This window comes from Pseudoliparis swirei, unplaced genomic scaffold (assembly GCF_029220125.1).
Source record: "Pseudoliparis swirei isolate HS2019 ecotype Mariana Trench unplaced genomic scaffold, NWPU_hadal_v1 hadal_29, whole genome shotgun sequence".
Lineage (NCBI taxonomy): Eukaryota > Metazoa > Chordata > Actinopteri > Perciformes > Liparidae > Pseudoliparis > Pseudoliparis swirei.
The window spans coordinates 251,207-272,752 of record NW_026613265.1 but is presented as its reverse complement, the minus strand read 5'-3'; the positions used below and the strand labels follow the sequence as shown (position 1 = coordinate 272,752).

The 21,546-nt window shown below is 48.0% G+C and overlaps 1 protein-coding gene across 1 annotated transcript in view; it reads left to right on the top strand.

Moving 5' to 3' along the window:
• LOC130191246 (calpain-2 catalytic subunit-like) overlaps positions 1-19,884 on the top strand; it is a 28,068-nt gene extending 8,184 nt beyond the window's left edge. The window contains exons 2-21 of the mRNA XM_056410911.1: positions 2,001-2,070; positions 3,258-3,376; positions 4,555-4,688; positions 6,456-6,624; positions 6,769-6,852; positions 6,934-7,019; positions 12,610-12,675; positions 12,754-12,914; positions 12,983-13,152; positions 16,456-16,467; positions 16,835-17,046; positions 18,034-18,070; positions 18,199-18,264; positions 18,329-18,386; positions 18,466-18,530; positions 18,639-18,707; positions 19,173-19,251; positions 19,339-19,455; positions 19,611-19,669; positions 19,766-19,884. Of these exons, the coding sequence (XP_056266886.1) occupies positions 2,001-2,070; positions 3,258-3,376; positions 4,555-4,688; positions 6,456-6,624; positions 6,769-6,852; positions 6,934-7,019; positions 12,610-12,675; positions 12,754-12,914; positions 12,983-13,152; positions 16,456-16,467; positions 16,835-17,046; positions 18,034-18,070; positions 18,199-18,264; positions 18,329-18,386; positions 18,466-18,530; positions 18,639-18,707; positions 19,173-19,251; positions 19,339-19,455; positions 19,611-19,669; positions 19,766-19,789 (1,857 nt within the window). The 3' untranslated portion in view covers positions 19,790-19,884. The remainder of the gene's footprint in view (positions 1-2,000; positions 2,071-3,257; positions 3,377-4,554; positions 4,689-6,455; positions 6,625-6,768; positions 6,853-6,933; positions 7,020-12,609; positions 12,676-12,753; positions 12,915-12,982; positions 13,153-16,455; positions 16,468-16,834; positions 17,047-18,033; positions 18,071-18,198; positions 18,265-18,328; positions 18,387-18,465; positions 18,531-18,638; positions 18,708-19,172; positions 19,252-19,338; positions 19,456-19,610; positions 19,670-19,765) is intronic.
• Positions 19,885-21,546: the final 1,662 nt, after the last annotated feature.

The window sequence follows — 21,546 nt, the reverse complement described above, 5'->3', positions numbered from 1 at the left end:
AAAGTGGCAATGCTCAGCAGGAATGTGCAAGGGCAACAAGTACACACTATTTACAATAAAAAACAACACAATATTTACACTAAGTGTGTGTGTGTGTGTGTGTGTGTGTGTGTGTGTGTGTGTGCCTAAGAGGGGCAGTTGTGTGGGTCTATGTGGGGGTCCTGGTGAGGTCGGAGTTCACAATCCTGATGGCCTGAGGAAAGAAACTCCGTCTCAGTCTCTCTGTTCTTGCAGCGTGACTACGGAGGCGCCTGCCTGACCGCAGCAGCTGAAACAGTCTGTTGTTGGGGTGGTGAGGATCCTTCATGATCCTGCCGGCTCTGGTTCTGCACCTCCTGGTGTACAAGTCCTGCAGGGTGGGAGTGTAGTTCAATAGTGCGTTCAGCCGAACGCACTACTCTCTGAAACCTTCCTGTCCTGAGCGGAGCAGTTGCCAAACCAGGCTGTGATGCTTCCTGTCAGGACGCTCTCTACAGCTCCAGAGTAGAAGGACTGAAGGATCCTCTGGGAAACTTTAAATTTCCTCAGCTGCCGGAGGTGGTAGAGGCGCTGCCTTGCCTTTCTCACCAGAGTGCCTGTGTTCGTTGACCATGTCAGATCCTCGGTGATGTGGACTCCCAGGTATTTATACCCGCTCACCCTCTCCACAGTAGTCCCGTTAATCCCCAGTGGTGAGTACGTCCTCTGTTGTTGTACCCTCCTAAAGTCCACAATCAGCTCCTTAGTTTTGGTGACATTCATGATGAGGCTGTTGTCCCGGCACCAGAGTGACAGATCAGCAACTTCCTCCGGGGAGAAAGCAGAGTTAGTAACGTGTGATGGAGAGATGAAAATTCATCCTTAAGGAGAGAGGAGAGGAGATAGGTACTCAGTGCATCCTAAACGTCCCCCGGCAGCTATAAGCCTATAGCAGCATATCAAGGGGCTGGACCAGGTGAACCTGATTCAGCCCTAACTATAAGCTCTGTCAAAGAGGAAGGTCTTCAGTCGACTCTTAAACGAGGTGACTGTGTCTGCCTCCCGGACTGAAGGTGAAGCTGGTTCCCTAGAAGAGGAGCTTGATAGAGACTGGAAGTTGAGAACTGAAGAGGAGGATGAGGATGAAGAGGTGGAAGAAGAGCAAGAGGAGGAAGATGAGGAGGAAGAAGAGGACGAGAAGGAAAGGGATGAAGAGGAGGAAGTGATCCCTGATGCTCTGTAGATTAAAACATTATATTTTACAGACGTGATATTCTGTATACTGTCAGCACGGTGGCTCAGTGGTTAGCACTGTCGCCTCACAGCAAGAAGGCCCTGGGTTCGAATCCCGGTCGTCCCGGTCGCTCCCGGTCCTTTCTGTGTGGAGCGTGTTCTCCTCGTGTTCTCCTCATGGTCTCCTCATGTTCTCCTCGTGTTCTCCTCATGGTCTCCTCTGTCTGCGTGGGTTTCCTCCGGGTCCTCCGGTTTCCTCCACCATCATAAAGACATGCACCGCAGCCTCACCCCGGTTCGTATGGATGTGAATGAATGTTGGTGGTGGGGGAGGGGCCGTAGGCGCTGATTGGTGGAGGGGCCGTAGGCGTTGATTGGGGGAGGGGCCGTAGGCGCTGATTGGCTGCCACGCTTCCGTCAGTCTGCCCCAGGGCAGCTGTGGCTACTGATGTAGCTCCACCACCGGGATGACTGTGTGTGACTACTGGACTCTGGACTGTAAAGCGACTTCGAGTGTCTAGAGAAGCGCTATATAAAATAAATGATTATTATTATTATTATTATAGTATTGTTCAGTAGTATCTGAGTATTATTTAAAGTATCTCAGAATTAGATATGTGAGTATTTCTGTCAGAGTTTCTCTTAGTTTTGAATATTATTGACTGTATTAAAGTATTTCTACTCTCTCAGTAATACTTCCAGTATTTGAGTTTCGCTGAAAGTATGTCAGTAATACTGAGAGTGTAAGTATTATTTAAAGTACGTCATACTTGTTAACAGTATGTGTGATCCTGGTCTCTGGTCCTTAGGAACTGGTCTCTAATCCGGAGTTCATTGTGGGCGGAGCCACCAGGACCGATATCTGCCAGGGAGCACTAGGTGAGTTCTCCTCACTGTCCCTGAACACACCACATAACTCATGCTGTCAGACTGCCCCTGAACACACCACAGTATGGTGCTGTCAGACTGTCCCTGAACACACCACAGTATGGTGCTGTCAGACTGTCCCTGAACACACCACAGTATGGTGCTGTCAGACTGCCCCTGAACACACCACACTATGGTGGTGTCAAACTGTCCCTGAACACACCACAGTATGGTGCTGTCAGACTGCCCCTGAACACACCACAGTATGGTGCTGTCAGACTGTCCCTGAACACACCACAGTATGGTGCTCTGGTTCTGAACCACATTTCCAGATTGTGGATCTGGAGTCATTTTCAACTGTGATGTCCTCTAGTGGGCAACAAGTACTTGAAGAGCACGAGAACCTTTAAGGAGAACCGGCTGAGGTTCTGATGTAATCAGGAGCAGGAAGAGGCCTGTAGAGAGACAAAGACACACATCAGAGAGAGGGCGTGAAGAGATGTTAACCAATGGGGACACGCCCTGAGTACACACACACACACACACAGACTCTGTGGACGCGGTGCTGGTGACTCGCCTGAACCACAGACTGTTGTTGAGTAACTTGACAGTAAAGATTTGTCTCTGCATGAACCAAGTAAAGTTGATCAGGAATTTAGTTCAGAGTGAGATCTCTTAGCGACATCAGGGCAGAGATCCATTAAACGAGCAGTGAGACGGTCTGAGTGCAGGACGCTGTGTGTACTCGTGGCCCCTGCAGGACGCTGTGTGTACTCGTGGCCCCTGCAGGTCGCTGTGTGTACTTGTGGCCCCTGCAGGACGCTGTGTGTACTCGTGGCCCCTGCAGGACGCTGTGTGTACTCGGGGCCCCTGCAGGTCGCTGTGTGTACTCGTGGCCCCTGCAGGACGCTGTGTGTACTCGTGGCCCCTGCAGGTCGCTGTGTGTACTCGTGGCCCCTGCAGGACGCTGTGTGTACTCGGGGCCCCTGCAGGACGCTGTGTGTACTCGGGGCCCCTGCAGGACGCTGTGTGTACTCGGGGCCCCTGCAGGTCGCTGTGTGTACTCGTGGCCCCTGCAGGTCGCTGTGTGTACTCGTGGCCCCTGCAGGTCGCTGTGTGTACTCGTGGCCCCTGCAGGACGCTGTGTGTACTCGGGGCCCCTGCAGGACGCTGTGTGTACTCATGTCCCGTGTCCCCAGGTGACTGCTGGCTGCTGGCCGCCATCGCCTCGCTGACCCTGAATGAGTACGTGATGGCCAGAGTCGTGCCCACCGACCAGAGCTTTGGTGACGACTACGCCGGCATCTTCCACTTCCAGGTAACAGAGTCTGTGAAGGGGGTCAGTCTAGACCTGATCCAAGGGGACCTCCCTTCACGGGGTTAGGGAGGCTGGTTACCTGATGAACCTTCTGATTGAGTGAGAAGTTCAAATGTGTCTCTGTGTTCGGAGGTAAAATTATCAAATAACATGGGACCCAACATTGAACCCTGTGGGACTCCACAACTAATGTGATCCACATTCTAGAGACCACGATGGTGTCTCTGAACCACTTGGTGACCCAGTTCTTCAGAACTGGAGCTTCCAGCGTTTCTCATGAGCTCACAGCCTCCATGTGGGCGCCGGAATGAGACTTCCTGTTTGACCAGGGTTCCTCTGAGAACCCAGAGACGTTCTCAGAGGAACTGTTGGCATGGAGGATCTCTCCTCAGAGGAGAAGCTAAGCGGTCCTGGATATGAGGCCCGACTAGTGTCACAGTCGGAGAACACTTTGTTGTTGACAGTTTGTTTTTATATTTCTCAAAACCAATTAAAGAAGTCGTGAATCAAAAGCTGGAGACAGGAAGAAGAATTGAGACCACTGAGGAAGGCCTTCATGAGTGTCTGTCCACTGAGGAAGACCTTCATGAGTGTCTGACCACTGAGGAAGACCTTCAAGAGTGTCTGTCCACTGAGGAAGACCTTCAAGAGTGTCTGTCCACTGAGGAAGACCCTCATGAGTGTCTGTCCACTGAGGAAGACCTTCAAGAGTGTCTGTCCACTGAGGAAGACCTTCATGAGTGTCTGTCCACTGAGGAAGACCTTCAAGAGTGTCTGACCACTGAGGAAGACCTTCATGAGTGTCTGTCCACTGAGGAAGACCTTCATGAGTGTCTGTCCACTGAGGAAGACGCTCATGAGTGTCTGTCCACTGAGGAAGACCTTCAAGAGTGTCTGTCCACTGAGGAAGACCTTCATGAGTATCTGTCCACTGAGGAAGACCTTCAAGAGTGTCTGTCCACTGAGGAAGACCTTCATGAGTGTCTGACCACTGAGGAAGACCTTCAAGAGTGTCTGTCCACTGAGGAAGACCTTCAAGAGTGTCTGTCCAATGAGGAAGACGCTCATGAGTGTCTGACCACTGAGGAAGACGCTCATGAGTGTCTGTCCACTGAGGAAGACCTTCATGAGTGTCTGACCACTGAGGAAGACGCTCATGAGTGTCTGTCCCGTCTCAGTTCTGGCAGTACGGGGAGTGGGTGGACGTCGTCATCGACGACCGGCTGCCGGTCAAAGACGGAGAGCTGCTGTTCGTCCACTCGGCTGAGGGGAGGGAGTTCTGGAGCGCCCTGCTGGAGAAGGCCTACGCCAAGTAAGACACATTATATATATATATATATATTAGGGCTGTGAAACGATTACAATTTTTAATCGGGTTAATCACAGGTTTTTGTGGATTAATCATGATTAATCACATATTACCGATATTCTCGGTATATTTTGTGAGAACATAGAGATTTATGACAAAAGACGGATATATACATTTATACATTCTTCTATACAATGGTGCTGCAACTCAGCAGTTATTTAGCAGTTTTCTTCCATATGGAACATTAATACATCTTCATCCTAAACAGAATGTTTAACCCTCCTGTTACCTTTCGGGTCAATTTGACCCCATTCAATGTTTAATGTCGGTGCTCTTTGGGGTCAATTTGACCCCAGGCTGTTTTTCACTGTGTCAAACTTATAAGAAATATCAACTTTTTTATATATTTAATGGGCTATTTAGGTAGTCAACAAACAAACATAAAGTACCTCACACTTAAACTTGGGAAGCAATATTAATTCTAATAATTTTCTGTAGGTTTTAATTGCTGGGGTCAAATTGACCCCGAGGGTAAAATATGTTAGTAAATGTAAATGTAAAGGAGGGTTAACCTCTTCCACTCCACTGAGGACGCCGGCGTCCTTAAGACCCTCCCTTCCCTTTAAACGGCTCGCTCACGCAGACCACGTCAATAAACATGGGCATGTTTGGTATCCCAGCATTCAACATATCCTCATCTTTGCAAAGAACATATACATTTTCTTTTATTTCGTAATAATTTTTCACAAGAGGAGCCCTAACACACAATGTCTAAAGTCGCGATCAATGCAGCAAGTCGGGTCTTGCAACATTTCGACGGAGAAAACGTACAGAATACACTTTCTAAGTAGATGTATTAGCGGAGGTATTAGCGGAAGTACTAGCGGAAGTTAGCAAAGAGCTAGCGGAATCAGAAAAGGTAAAAGTTTTACAAAAACTTTTTGTTGGTGCGCTGTGTCTTCCTGACAGTAACGTGTTGAAGCCAGGAGACCGCGCTGTCTTTGCCGGGCCATGAACACGGTGATTTGCTCCGTTTTTGTTTGACTACATTATGAGTAACAGTTAGGGGGGTGCTAGTGACTTTTCATGCGCGAAGACCGGCATCTGAACTCTGCGGCAACCGCGATCGACATATTGAGCACCCCTGCATTAAAACATTGGTGCAAGTGACTTTTTCGTCCCGATGTGCGCACACGCCGGCATCCGGCGAGACGGGGATCGGAGTCGTGTTAACGTGACACGTAGAGACAGAATGACATGCTGCTGGTTCGAGACGACCAACAACAGACGGATTGGAAGCTCATTCTGCGCATGCGTTAAATGCGTTAAAAAAAAGAAGTTAAACCTGTAATTTAATTAACTGAGTTAACGCGTTATTTTTCACAGCACTAATATATATATATATATATATATATAAAACATACAACCCGCCCCCTGCTGGAGGAGGAGATGGTTCTGGCTTCACTTGTCACTTTCCTGATCCTGACATGTTCTCACCGGTTGGTTCCCTCCTGGTCATGTGACCTCCTGGCCAGGTAGACTCCGCCCCTTGAGCTCATAGATGAAGTCATGAGAACAGAAGTGTGTTGTCTGCATACAGGGGAGTCCTGTGTGGCCCCTCCTGTGTGGCTCCTCCTGTGTGGCCCCTCCTGTGTGGCCCCTCCTGTGTGGCTCCTCCTGTGTGGCTCCTCCTGTGTGGCTCCTCCTGTGTGGTCCCTCCTGTGTGGCTCCTCCTGTGTGGCCCCCCCTGAAGGCCTCTGTGTCCCTCAGAGTCAACGGCTGCTATGAGGCCCTGTCTGGAGGCTCCACCACGGAGGGCTTCGAGGACTTCACCGGAGGCATCGCCGAGAACTTTGACCTCCAGCGGCCGCCGCCAAACCTCTTCCACATCATCAAGAAGGCCCTGGAGGCCGGAGCTCTGCTGGGCTGCTCCATCGACGTGAGTCCTCCACCGAGACCCGGGACCATGTAGACCCGGGACCACGTAGACCCGGGACCACGTAGACCCGGGACCACGTAGACCCGATCTGTTTTGGGAGCTAGACGTTGATGACCAGGACTAAGCCGCCGCCTGTTGTTGCAGATCACCAGCGCCGCGGACTCGGAGGCCGTCACCCGTCAGAAGTTGGTGAAAGGCCACGCCTACTCGCTGACCGGTGCCGTGGAGGTGAGGTCATGAGGTCATGAGGTCACTTCCTGCAGACGACCGGAGGAGAAGAAGAAGAGTTCACGTTGTGTTTGTGTCCAGGTGAACTACCGCGGCCGGATGGAGAAGCTGGTGAGGATCAGGAACCCCTGGGGTCAGGTGGAGTGGACCGGAGCCTGGAGCGATGGGTACACACACACACACACACACGTTTAACCGTCTGTATGAATCCTTCCTCCAAAGAAGACCAGGAGGATCTGGACCCACAGTGGTCACCGTAGGTTCCATGAGTACCGATCACCAAGAAGGTCTTCCTCACGAAGGTCTTCCTCATGAAGGTCTTCCTCATGAAGGTCTTCCTCACAAAGGTCTTCATCATGAAGGTCTTCCTCATGAAGGTCTTCCTCATGAAGGTCTTCCTCACGAAGGTCTTCATCATGAAGGTCTTCCTCACGAAGGTCTTCCTCATGAAGGTCTTCATCATGAAGGTCTTCCTCATGAAGGTCTTCCTCACGAAGGTCTTCCTCATGAAGGTCTTCACCATCTCCTGGATCACTGACTACCTCACAGACCACAGTTTGTCAGAATGGGCCATGTGCTGTCTGGAACGGGGGTCAGTGATGCTGGAGCCCCACAGGGAACTGTTCTGTCTCCCTTCCTCTTTGTGGTGGAATAACTGTTCCGATGTCTTGTGAGAAATCAAGAGTATTTTAAGCACGGTGGTCTTATCACACTTTATTATATAGTAACAAGTTCACAAATGATCAGAATGTGAGCCAGGTACAAACAAGTGGACAAGTGAGTCAACTAGACCAATAAGTAATCACACAAATCAAGTCATGGAAACACCCAGCTGAGTGGAGCAAAGTCTGAACCCTCCGAATGAGAAGTCTCAGACTTAATGCTGCCTTCTTCGTGGATTTGTCTCCTCTTATACACATCTCGCGGAGATGTACACATTCCAGAGTCCATCTGTTTCTCCAAACTAGGACCTCGCCGAGATGTACACATTCCAGAGTCCATCTGTTTCTCCAAAATAGAAGTGAAGACCCCTGACGGCCCTGTTTATTCTGCAACCCCCCAACATTTGAGTGACTTTTCCGGTTGGTCCATCACCTCAAGTCATCGGTTTGTGACCTTTTCACATGACCCCACACAGGATTAGATTACCCCCCCCATAGACATTTGGGAGGAGACAATTGTGAACACATTTTCTCCTCCAACACTCTTCACCCTGTACACCAGTGACTTCCAGTACAACACGGAGTCATCTGCAGAAGTACTCTGATGACTCTGCAGTGGTCGGGTGTATTAGGGATGGACGGGAGGAGGAGTACAGGGCAGTGGTGAGTGACTTTGTAAAGTGGGCCGATGAGAACCACCTGCAGCTGAACGTGGCCAAGACCAGAGAGATGGTGGTGGACTTCAGGAGGAAGAGCTCCTCCACCTCTGAGTGTCCTGGGAGTGGACGTGGACATGGTGGAGGAGGACCAGTACCTGGTGGAGGAGGACCAGTACCTGGGCGTCTCCATCGACAGCCGACTGAACTGGAAGGCCAACGCTGTATACAAGAAGGGGAGGACTCGACTCTTTTTCCTGAGGAAGCTTTGATCCTTCAACGTGTGCAGCAAGATGCTGGAGATGTTCTCCCAGTGGGCGTGGCCAGTGTGCTGCACTTTGCCATTGTCTGCTGGGGGAGCAGCATCGGAGCCGGTGACACCAGCCGTCTCAACAAACTGGTTAGGAAGGCTGGCTCCATCATCGGCTGCCAGCTGGAGCACCTGGAACAGGTGGTGGAGAGGAGGACGTTGAAGAAACTTGTGTCCATATTGGACAACCCGGACCACCCGGACCACCCGGACCACCCTCTCCACCACCTCCTACAGGGACAGAGGAGGACTTTCTCCAGACGTCTCCTCACGCTGCCACAAGGACAGATACAGGAGAACCTGCCGGCGGCTATGAGGCTCTACAACAGATCACCTCTTGCCAGATCATAGTGCAATAACTACAATAATAACTTCATATTCAATTCAATTCAGTTTATTTGTATAGCCCAATTTCACAAATTACTAATTTGTCTCGGAGTGCTTTACAATCTGTACACATAGACATCCCTGCCCCAAAACCTCACATCGGACCAGGAAAAACTCCCAAATAACCCTTCAGGGGGAAAAAAAGGGAAGAAACCTTCAGGAGAGAACAGAGGAGGATCCCTCTCCAGGATGGACAGAACAATAGATGTCATGTGACCAGAAGGACAGATTAGAGTTAAAATACATTCAATGAATGTGACAGAGTGGATGAATAGTTCATAGTAGGCATATTCCACGATGGAGACCTCCACGATCCATCAGGCAGATGGCGGTGGGGAGGAGGAGTGGGCGGAGTCTCAACAGTGGGCGGAGTCTCAACAGGACAGTGGCGTAGTCAGGAGCAGGAATTCCACGACCCAGACGATCCATCAGGCAGATAGGATCTATGCCGTCTCATAGGGTCCGATGACCCCATGAGACGTGAAATCAAAAGGACTCCGGGGAGAAAGCAGAGTTAGTAACGTGTGATGGAGAGATGAACATTCATCCTTAAGGAGAGAAAAAAGAGGAGATAGGTACTCAGTGCATCCTAAACATCCCCCGGCAGCTATAAGCCTATAGCAGCATATCAAGGGGCTGGACCAGGTGAACCTGATTCAGCCCTAACTATAAACTCTGTCAAAGAGGAAGGTCTTAAGTCTACTCTTAAATGAGGTGACTGTGTCTGCCTCCCGGACTGAAGGTGGAAGCTGGTTCCATAGAAGAGGAGCTTGATAACTGAAGGCTCTGGCTCCCATTCTACTTTTTAAGACTCTAGGAACTACAAGTAGTCCCACATTTAGTGAGCGTAGCTCTCTAGTTGGGCAATATGGTACTACAAGCTCCTTAAGATATGATGGTGCATCACCAATCAAGGCTTTGTAGGTTAAGAGAAGAATTTTAAAAGTGATTCTTGATTTTACTGGGAGCCAGTGCAGAGCAGCTAGTGCAGGAGTGATGTGATATCTTTTCTTAGTTTTAGTGAGAACACGAGCTGCAGCATTCTGGATCAACTGGAGGGACCTAAGAGACTTATTAGAGCAGCCTGATAATAAGGAGTTGCAGTAATCCAGTCTCAAGTAGCAACGTGAACCAATTTTCTGCATCTTTTGAGACAAGATGTGCCTGATTTTTGAAATATTACGTAGATGAAAGAATGCAGTCCTTGAGATTTGCTTTACGTGGGAGTTAAAGGACAAGTCGATCAAAGATAACGCCAAGATTCTTTACAGTGGTGTTGGATGCCAGGGCAATGCCGTCTACAGAAACCACATCACCAGATAATTGATCTCTGAGGTGCTCAGGGCCGATTAAAATTACTTGGTTTTGTCTGAGTTTAAAACATCAAGAAGTTGGAGGTCATCCATGTTTTATGTCTTTAAGACATGCTTGAATTTTACCGAGTTGGTTGCTCTCCTCTGGTTTTATCGATAAATATAGTTGAGTATCATCTGCATAACAATGAAAGTTTATGGAGTGTTTCCTGATAATATTGCCCAAAGGAAGCATGTATAAGGTAAATAAAATTGGTCCAAGCACAGAACCTTGTGGAACTCCGTGATTAACGTTGGTGGTTATCGAGGCGTCATCGTTTACAAATACAAATTGAGATCGATCTGATAAATAGGATTTAAACCAAATTAGTGCCGTGCCTGAAATGCCAATCGACTGCTCCAGTCTTTGTAACAGGATGTCATGGTCAATGGTGTCGAATGCAGCACTAAGGTCTAATAGACCAGGACAGAGAGGAGTCCTTTATCTGCTGCCATTAAGAGGTCATTTGTAATTTTCACCAGTGCTGTCTCGGTGCTGTGGTGTTTTCTAAATCCTGATTGAAATTTCTCAAATAAACTATTATGATGTAGAAAGTCGCACAACTGATTTGCGACCACTTTCTCAAGGATCTTGGAGAGGAAGGGGAGGTTAGAGATCGGTCTGTAGTTAGCCAACACCTCTGGATCCAGAGTGGGCTTCTTCAGGAGAGGTTTAATAACAGCCACTTTGAAGGAGTGTGGTACGTGGCCTGTTAGCAGAGACACATTGATAATATCTAATAGAGAGCCGCCAATTAAAGGCAAAACGTCTTTAAGCAGCCTCGTCGGGATGGGGTCCAAGAGACAGGTAGGCGTGTTTGAAGTAGAAACCGTTGAAGATAATTGGTCACGGTTGATGGGAGAAAAGCCCTCCAAATATACACCAGGGCATACAGCGGTTTCCAAGGCCATTCCACTTGAGGACAGATCACTGGTTATGGGCAAGAGAATATTAATCTTGTCCCTAATAGTTAAAATCTTTTCATTAAAGAAGTTCATAAAGTCATTACCACTGAGGTTTATAGGAATGCTCGGCTCCACAGAGCTGTGACTCTCTGTCAGCCTGGCTACAGTGCTGAAGAGAAACCTGGGGTTGTTTTTATTTTTCTCTATTACTGATGAGTAATAGGCTGCTCTGGCATTACGGAGGGCCTTCTTATAAGTTTTAAGGCTATCTCGCCAAACTAAGCGGGATTCTTCCAGATTAGTTGAGCATATATGCGTTCAAGCTTTGTGACGTTGCTTCAGTTTGCGGGTCTGAGGGTTATACCAGGGAGCAAACCTCCTCTTCCTCACTGTCTTCTTCTTCAGAGGGGCTATCGAGTCCAGTGTCATTCTCAGAGAGCCTGTGGCACTGTCAACAAGATGATCAATCTGGGACGGACTAAAGTTAGACCAGGAGTCCTCTGTTATATTGAGACGTGGTATTGAATCAAATGCAGAAGGAATCGCTTCTTTAAATTTAGCTACAGCACTGTCAGTTAGACATCTGGTGTAGAAACTTTTGACTAACGGAGTACACTCCGGTAGTATAAATTCAAAAGTGATGAGGTTGTGGTCTGACAGAAGAGGATTCTGTGGGAAGACCTTCAGATGCTCAATGTCAACGCCATAAGTAAGAACAAGATCAAGCGTGTGGCCAAAGCTGTGAGTGGGTTTCTGTTCTCTCTGACAGAAGCCAATCGAGTCCAACAAGGAGATGAATATATCCACACTATGTTGATCTGCACTTCACACATTTCATTTGTTTGCACTACACACATACACACACTTTGCATTTACACTACACACATACACACACTTTGCATTTTGCACACTGTCTATATTTAATATTTTTGAATTTGATTTGATTTGTCATTGATGTTGTGCGTTGTGTATGCATGTGTGTTGTATATGTACATATATATTTTGTTTTGTATTTTACTTTGTATACTTCTATATCTTTCATCACTGTTTTTTTATATTTGTGTTTTGTTTTTGTTTTTATTCTTGTGTGTTTAGTTTATTGGTGCTGCTACTTGTAACGCCAAATTTCCCCTTGGGGATTAATAAAGTATATATCTATATCTATCTATGAATGTCTTCCTCACGAAGGTCTTCATCATGAAGGTCTTCCTCATGAATGTCTTTCTCATGAAGGTCTTCCTCATGAATGTCTTTCTCATGAAGGTCTTCCTCATGAAGGTCTTCCTCACAAATGTCTTCCTCACGAAGGTCTTCCTCATGGAACCTCTTCATAATCAGAACACTCAAGATGTCACAATCAAGATTAGAAGAAGACCCACTGAGACCAGAAGAGAGGGGGCAGCTGGTCTCCCCGTGGACCATAGACCTGGTTTTCGTGGGTTCCTGTCTCCTCGCTGACCGCTGGTGTTTGTGTGCTCGTCCAGGTCGTCCGAGTGGAGCTCTGTGCAAGGAGACTGTCCCCACGCCAACGCAGAGGACGGAGAGTTCTGGTGGGTAGCAGCCCCAGTGGCGTGGTGATGCTGCTGCCAGCTGCAGAGTGAGAGCTCCTGTCTTCACTATCTCTGCAGGATGTCCTTCAGCGAGTTCTCGCGTAACTACAACCGGGTGGAGGTGTGCACTCTGACCCCCGACACCATCGACGACGACTCCGTCAAACACTGGAGCGTCAGCAAGTTCGACGGCACCTGGAGGAGAGGGTCCACCGCCGGGGGCTGCCGGAACAACCCCTGTAAGTACAGGTCTGGGACCCGAGACCTGGTCTGGGGGACCCCTCTGATCAGACCTGACCCTCCGCAGACACCTTCTGGATGAACCCTCAGTTCGTGATCCGGCTGGAGGAGGAGGATGACGACCCGGGCGACGGCGAGGTGGGCTGCAGCTTCGTGGTCGGTCTGATCCAGAAGAACCGGCGTAAGCTGCGTAAGCAAGGAGAGGACATGCACACCGTCGGCTTCGCCATCTACGAGGTGAGAACCGGACCACAGGAGACCTCCCGAGGTTCTGACCCCGGTAACTTCCCGAGGTTCTGCCTCCGGTAACTTCCCGAGGTTCTGCCTCCGGTACCTTCACAAGGTTCTGATCGGTGCATCTCTAATTGTCAATCTATTAGCCGATTTTTATTAATCTAAAGTGGAAGCAAAATGATTTCCTCAAGCATTGCCTCCATTATTTATGTGAAAAAAAGAAAAAAAATACATCGATGTCTGCTAATTACTGTGATATGGCAAAACAGACCGTTTTGCCATATCACAGTAATTTGTTTGGGAGCACCGAAGACCCATTTTGACCCAGGAAAAACCCTGGCCTCTGGTAACTTCATGAGGTTCTGCCTCTGGTAACTTCATGAGGTTCTGCCTCTGGTAACTTCACAAGGTTCTGCCTCTGGTAACTTCACGAGGTTCTGCCTCTGGTAACTTCACGAGGTTCTGCCTCTGGTAACTTCATGAGGTTCTGCCTCTGGTAACTTCACGAGGTTCTGCCTCTGGTAACTTCACGAGGTTCTGCCTCTGGTAACTTCACGAGGTTCTGCCTCTGGTAACTTCACGAGGTTCTGCCTCTGGTAACTTCACGAGGTTCTGCCTCTGGTAACTTCATGAGGTTCTGCCTCTGGTCACTTCATGACGTTCTGCCTCTGGTAACTTCATGAGGTTCTGCCTCTGGTAACTTCATGAGGTTCTGCCTCTGGTAACTTCACAAGGTTCTGCCTCTGGTAACTTCATGAGGTTCTGCCTCTGGTAACTTCATGAGGTTCTGCCTCTGGTAACTTCACGAGGTTCTGCCTCTGGTAACTTCATGAGGTTCTGCCTCTGGTAACTTCACAAGGTTCTGCCTCTGGTAACTTCACGAGGTTCTGCCTCTGGTAACTTCACGAGGTTCTGCCTCTGGTAACTTCATGAGGTTCTGCCTCTGGTAACTTCACGAGGTTCTGCCTCTGGTAACTTCATGAGGTTCTGCCTCTGGTAACTTCACGAGGTTCTGCCTCTGGTAACTTCACGAGGTTCTGCCTCTGGTAACTTCACGAGGTTCTGCCTCTGGTAACTTCATGAGGTTCTGCCTCTGGTAACTTCACGAGGTTCTGCCTCTGGTAACTTCACGAGGTTCTGCCTCTGGTAACTTCACGAGGTTCTGCCTCTGGTAACTTCACGAGGTTCTGCCTCTGGTCACTTCATGACGTTCTGCCTCTGGTAACTTCATGAGGTTCTGCCTCTGGTAACTTCATGAGGTTCTGCCTCTGGTAACTTCATGAGGTTCTGCCTCTGGTAACTTCATGAGGTTCTGCCTCTGGTAACTTCATGAGGTTCTGCCTCTGGTAACTTCACGAGGTTCTGCCTCTGGTAACTTCATGAGGTTCTGCCTCTGGTAACTTCACGAGGTTCTGCCTCTGGTAACTTCACGAGGTTCTGCCTCTGGTAACTTCACAAGGTTCTGCCTCTGGTAACTTCACGAGGTTCTGCCTCTGGTAACTTCACGAGGTTCTGCCTCTGGTAACTTCACGAGGTTCTGCCTCTGGTAACTTCACGAGGTTCTGCCTCTGGTAACTTCACGAGGTTCTGCCTCTGGTAACTTCACGAGGTTCTGCCTCTGGTAACTTCACGAGGTTCTGCCTCTGGTAACTTCACGAGGTTCTGCCTCTGGTAACTTCACGAGGTTCTGCCTCTGGTAACTTCATGAGGTTCTGCCTCTGGTAACTTCACGAGGTTCTGCCTCTGGTCACTTCATGACGTTCTGCCTCTGGTAACTTCATGAGGTTCTGCCTCTGGTAACTTCATGAGGTTCTGCCTCTGGTAACTTCACAAGGTTCTGCCTCTGGTAACTTCACGAGGTTCTGCCTCTGGTAACTTCACGAGGTTCTGCCTCTGGTAACTTCATGAGGTTCTGCCTCTGGTAACTTCATGAGGTTCTGCCTCTGGTAACTTCACGAGGTTCTGCCTCTGGTAACTTCATGAGGTTCTGCCTCTGGTAACTTCATGAGGTTCTGCCTCTGGTAACTTCATGAGGTTCTGCCTCTGGTAACTTCATGAGGTTCTGCCTCTGGTAACTTCACAAGGTTCTGCCTCTGGTAACTTTATGAGGTTCTGCCTCTGGTAACTTCACGAGGTTCTGCCTCTGGTAACTTCATGAGGTTCTGCCTCTGGTCACTTCATGACATTCTGCCTCTGGTAACTTCATGAGGTTCTGCCTCTGGTAACTTCATGAGGTTCTGCCTCTGGTAACTTCACGAGGTTCTGCCTCTGGTAACTTCATGAGGTTCTGCCTCTGGTAACTTCACGAGGTTCTGCCTCTGGTAACTTCACGAGGTTCTGCCTCTGGTAACTTCACGAGGTTCTGCCTCTGGTAACTTCATGAGGTTCTGCCTCTGGTAACTTCACGAGGTTCTGCCTCTGGTAACTTCACGAGGTTCTGCCTCTGGTAACTTCACAAGGTTCTGCCTCTGGTAACTTCACGAGGTTCTGCCTCTGGTAACTTCACAAGGTTCTGCCTCTGGTAACTTCACGAGGTTCTGCCTCTGGTAACTTCACGAGGTTCTGCCTCTGGTAACTTCACTAGGTTCTGCCTCTGGTAACTTCATGAGGTTCTGCCTCTGGTAACTTCACGAGGTTCTGCCTCTGGTAACTTCACGAGGTTCTGCCTCTGGTAACTTCACGAGGTTCTGCCTCTGGTAACTTCACGAGGTTCTGCCTCTGGTAACTTCACGAGGTTCTGCCTCTGGTAACTTCACGAGGTTCTGCCTCTGGTAACTTCATGAGGTTCTGCCTCTGGTAACTTCACGAGGTTCTGCCTCTGGTAACTTCATGAGGTTCTGCCTCTGGTAACTTCACGAGGTTCTGCCTCTGGTAACTTCATGAGGTTCTGCCTCTGGTAACTTCACGAGGTTCTGCCTCTGGTAACTTCATGAGGTTCTGCCTCTGGTAACTTCACGAGGTTCTGCCTCCGGTAACTTCATGAGGTTCTGCCTCTGGTAACTTCACAAGGTTCTGCCTCTGGTAACTTCACGAGGTTCTGCCTCTGGTAACTTCACGAGGTTCTGCCCCCGGTAACTTCACGAGGTTCTGCCTCTGGTAACTTCACAAGGTTCTGCCTCTGGTAACTTCACGAGGTTCTGCCTCTGGTAACTTCACAAGGTTCTGCCTCTGGTAACTTCACGAGGTTCTGCCCCCGGTAACTTCACGAGGTTCTGCCTCTGGTAACTTCACAAGGTTCTGCCTCTGGTAACTTCACGAGGTTCTGCCTCCGGTACAACAACAACCTCTTCTTGTGTTTGTCCTCAGGTTCCACAGCAGGTGAGTTCTGGCCGCCCACAACGCCCGCAGGTCAAAGGTCAAACTCCTCCCACTTTGAATCCATCTCTTTCATGATGCTGTGTTACCGTGGTGATGATGTCATTATCATTTAGCTTCCAGCGGTCTTCAGACCGCTCGATAATCAATATCTTAGCTAAGCTAAGCTAACTCACTTTTACTCAGCCAACCCGTTAAAGCTCAGACGTCAGAGGGTCCTTAAACACACCATCAGAGAGTGACTTAGTGCATTCATATGAAACTCCTGGTTCAGTTTCAACGTTCCTAAAGCAATCGATAGAAACCGCCAGCAGGGCGTGAAGCCGTTTCTATTGGCCGAGCCCCCGGCTCTGATTGGTTGTCCTCTCAGTTCTACGGGCAGAGGGATGTCCACCTGGACAAGAACTTCTTCCTGACCCACGCTCAGACGGCCAAGTCCGAAACCTTCATCAACCTGCGTGAGGTCAGCACGCGCTTCAAGCTGCCGCCCGGCGAGTACCTGGTGGTGCCCTCCACCTTCGAGCCGCACCTCAACGGGGACTTCTGCATCCGGGTGTTCTCCGAGAAGCAGAGCGAGACCCTGTAAGACCCTCAGGCCCACAGTCTGTCCTGTGGTCCTCAAACGCCTCTTAACCCTTCTGAGACCTGTAGTGGTGGTTCTCCCTGTGTTCTACGGGTTCTCCTCTGTCCTGTGGTCCTCAAACGCCTCTTAACCCTTCTGAGACCTGTAGTGGTGGTTCTCCCTGTGTTCTACGGGTTCTCCTCTGTCCTGTGGTCCTCAAACGCCTCTTAACCCTTCTGAGACCTGTAGTGGTGGTTCTCCCTGTGTTCTACGGGTTCTCCTCTGTCCTGTGGTCCTCAAACGCCTCTTAACCCTTCTGAGACCTGTAGTGGTGGTTCTCCCTGTGTTCTACGGGTTCTCCTCTGTCCTGTGGTCCTTCAACGCCTCTTAACCCTTCTGAGACCTGTAGTGGTGGTTCTCCCTGTGTTCTAAGGGTTCTCCTCTGTCCTGTGGTCCTCAAACGCCTCTTAACCCTTCTGAGACCTGTAGTGGTGGTTCTCCCTGTGTTCTACGGGTTCTCCTCTGTCCTGTGGTCCTCAAACGCCTCTTAACCCTTCTGAGACCTGTAGTGGTGGTTCTCCCTGTGTTCTAAGGGTTCTCCTCTGTCCTGTGGTCCTCAAACGCCTCTTAACCCTTCTGAGACCTGTAGTGGTGGTTCTCCCTGTGTTCTAAGGGTTCTCCTCTGTCCTGTGGTCCTCAAACGCCTCTTAACCCTTCTGAGACCTGTAGTGGTGGTTCTCCCTGTGTTCTACGGGTTCTCCTCTCCTGTGGTCCTCAAACGCCTCTTAACCCTTCTGAGACCTGTAGTGGTGGTTCTCCCTGTGTTCTAAGGGTTCTCCTCTCCTGTGGTCCTCAAACGCCTCTTAACCCTTCTGAGACCTGTAGTGGTGGTTCTCCCTGTGTTCTACGGGTTCTCCTCTCCTGTGGTCCTCAAACGCCTCTTAACCCTTCTGAGACCTGTAGTGGTGGTTCTCCCTGTGTTCTAAGGGTTCTCCTCTGGCCCTCAGGCCGTGCGATGACCCCGTCAGCGCCGAGCTGGAAGACGTGAGTACTTGGAGGCCGAGGCGTTCACACTTTATTTGTCGTAGTTTGTGGAGCGTCTTCCATACTTTACAGAGTAATGTGAATAAAGTTCTGTGTGACGTTCCCGTTGCCATGGTGATCATCTCCAGGAAACCGTGTCCGACGAAGAGGTGGACGCCGGGTTCAGAGGCCTCTTCACCAAACTGGCCGGAGATGTAAGTATGACATCACTTCCTGGAGGCGGAGCCTGAGCCCGCTGAGCGTCGCTCTGTGTTCCAGGACATGGAGATCTCCGCCCCGGAGCTGAAGACCATCATGAACAAGATCGTATGCAAACGTGAGCTCGCCGCTGCCCTGTGCCCTGTTGCATTGTGGGTCGGATGTCGTCGACCTACCTGTCCGTCACTTGTTCACAGGAACCGACATCAAGACGGACGGCTTCAGCCTGGAGACCTGCAGGGTCATGGTGAACCTGATGGACGTATCCTGCTCCGGCTTGTTGTTGTTGTTGTTGTTGTCGTCAGTCATATGAGCTACGTCTCTTCCTGTAAACAAATGAAACTCGACACGTCATCTTAACCACGAGCAGGACAGCGGGAACGGGAAGCTCGGCCTCGGGGAGTTCGCCACTCTGTGGAAGAAGGTGCAGAGATACCTGGTAGGACCGGTGACCTTTGACCTTTACCCCGAACGCCTGAGACCAGCACTGAGCCGTGTGTGTGTGTGTGTGTGTGTGTGTGTGTGTGTGTGTGTGTGTGTGTGTGTGTGTGTGTGTGTGTCTCTGTGTGTGTGTGTGTCTCTGTGTCTGTGTGTGTGTCTCTGTGTCTGTGTGTCTCTGTGTGTGTGTGTGTCTCTGTGTGTGTGTCTCTGTGTGTGTGTGTGTGTCTCTGTGTGTGTGTCTCTGTGTGTGTGTGTGTCTCTGTGTGTGTCTCTGTGTGTGTGTGTGTGTCTCTGTGTGTGTGTCTCTGTGTGTGTGTGTGTGTGTGTGTGTGTGTGTGTGTGTGTGTGTGTGTGTGTGTGTGTGTGTGTGTGTGTGTGTGTGTGTGTGTGTGTGTGTGTGTGTGTGTGTGTGTGTGTGTGTGTGTGTGTGTGTGTGTGTGTGTGTGTGTGTGTGTGTCTTCAGACCATCTACAAGAAGAATGACTCTGATAACTCAGGAACGATGAGCACTCCAGAGATGAGAGTGGCCTTCAAAGACGCAGGTCAGTCCCTCCTCCTCCTCCTCCTCTTCCTCCTCTAGAGGCTGTGTGATGATGATGATGATGATGATGGTGGTGGTGCTCCTCCAGGGTTCTCTCTCAACAACACCATCTACCAGCTGCTGGTGGCTCGTTACTCCGACCCCGACATGACCATCGACTTCGACAACTTCACGGGGTGTCTGATGAGGCTGGAGATGATGTTCAGTGAGTGACTCCTGCTGCATGTTCTCTGTTCTCTACGTTCTGCATGTTCTCCACCTGATGACACACAAAGCGTCAATAATTCTATTTTTTATAGCGAGCTAACGAGCTAGCGTGGCTAACTGCAGCTTCATCACGTGCCTCCTCTTCCTCCTCAGAGATCTTTAAGAAGCTGGACGCTCACGACAGCGGCTCCATCGAGCTCGACTTCAACCAGGTGAGAACGCTCTGTCAGCACATTCATGGAACCAGGACCAGGACCTGGTCCCACCAGGACCCAGCAGTGACCGGTCTCTCTGTGTTCCTCCTGCAGTGGTTGAACTTCTCCATGATCTGAGTCCAGAGCTCAGGACCAGCATCCTGATCCTCCTCCTGACTGAAGACATGGAGCATCAATTATATCAATGCACTTAATAAAGGTTACCCACAATCCTTTGCTCCGTGGTCCTCCTTCATTCTGGTTCCGCCGTTGATCACTGAAGACAATATTAGAATATCAACTTTAAGATTGATCACGTTCTGGTTCTAACGCGGACTGGCAGTAAATAATATCAGATAATATAATAATAATGAATAGAATGTCTTATATGATATTATATATATGAATATATATTATGATATAATAATATATGATATAATAATATGCACTATTATATCTTAATATATATTATATATATTATTGTATATTATATAATGATAATATTATGATATAATAATAAATAATGTCTGTTTCGTAGCTCCAGCAGCCTTCTCCCATTTATCTTTTTATTCTCATAAACTCATAACCATGTATATATATATGTATATATATATACATATGTATGTATATACATAAATATACATATGTATATATATATATATATGTATATACATATATGTATATATATATGTATATACATATATGTACAGGACTGTCTCAGAAAATTAGAATATTGTGATGAAGTTCTTTATTTTCTGTAATGCAATTAAAAAAACAAAAATGTCATGCATTCTGGATTCATTACAAATCAACTGAAATATTGCAAGCCTTTTATTCTGATTTATTGCTGATTATGGCTTACAGCTTAAGAAAACTCAAATATCCTATCTCTAAATATTAGAATATCATGAAAAAGTATACTAGTAGGGTATTAAACAAATCACTTGAATTGTCTAATGAACTCGAAACACCTGCAAGGGTTTCCTGAGCCTTGACAAACACTCAGCTGTTATAAATCTTTTTTTTACTTGGTCTGAGGAAATATTAAAATTTTATGAGATAGGATTTTAGAGTTTTCTTAAGCTGTAAGCCATAATCAGCAATATTAAAAGAATAAAAGGCTTGCAATATTTCAGTTGATTTGTAATGAATCCAGAATGCATGACATTTTTGTTTTTTTAATTGCATTACAGAAAATAAAGAACTTTATCACAATATTCTAATTTTCTGAGACAGTCCTGTATATACATATGTATATATATGTATGTATGTATATACATAAATATATATTATATACATATGTATCTGTATATACATATATATACATATATATGTATGTAAATACATACATATATATATATATATGTATAAATATGTATATACATATATTTATGTATGTATATACATAAATATATATACGTATATATAAATACATATATGTATATATGTACATGTATATATATTTGCTGCCAATATAATGCTCAGTCAGTAGACGGTCATACCTAAACGTTTAATTCTATATGTTGAGATATGCTCTCATATTGTGTGATTGGACATTGGGCAACTTGAACTGATTGATGTGACCAATGAACCTGATTTGAGCCACCTGTGTGTGGGCGTGAACTGTTTATTTGAGTGTCAATAAAAAGCCTCACTGGAGGGTGAGGGCAGTTCTCTATTGGCTGTGTAACAGACAAGTCACGTATCCTGTGTCTCCACATACTTCTTAATTCCTCCGTCTAGTAAGTCTTATTGTTGGTACTATTTGTGTTATGTTTTATCCGCTATGCTCTTAGCTCTGCTAAGACTATATTTAATATTATTCACTAAGGGTGCAGTACCGTCTTTGGCCTGACTGAGCGCTGTTTCCCTTGTCAGAGGAAACAGAAAACATC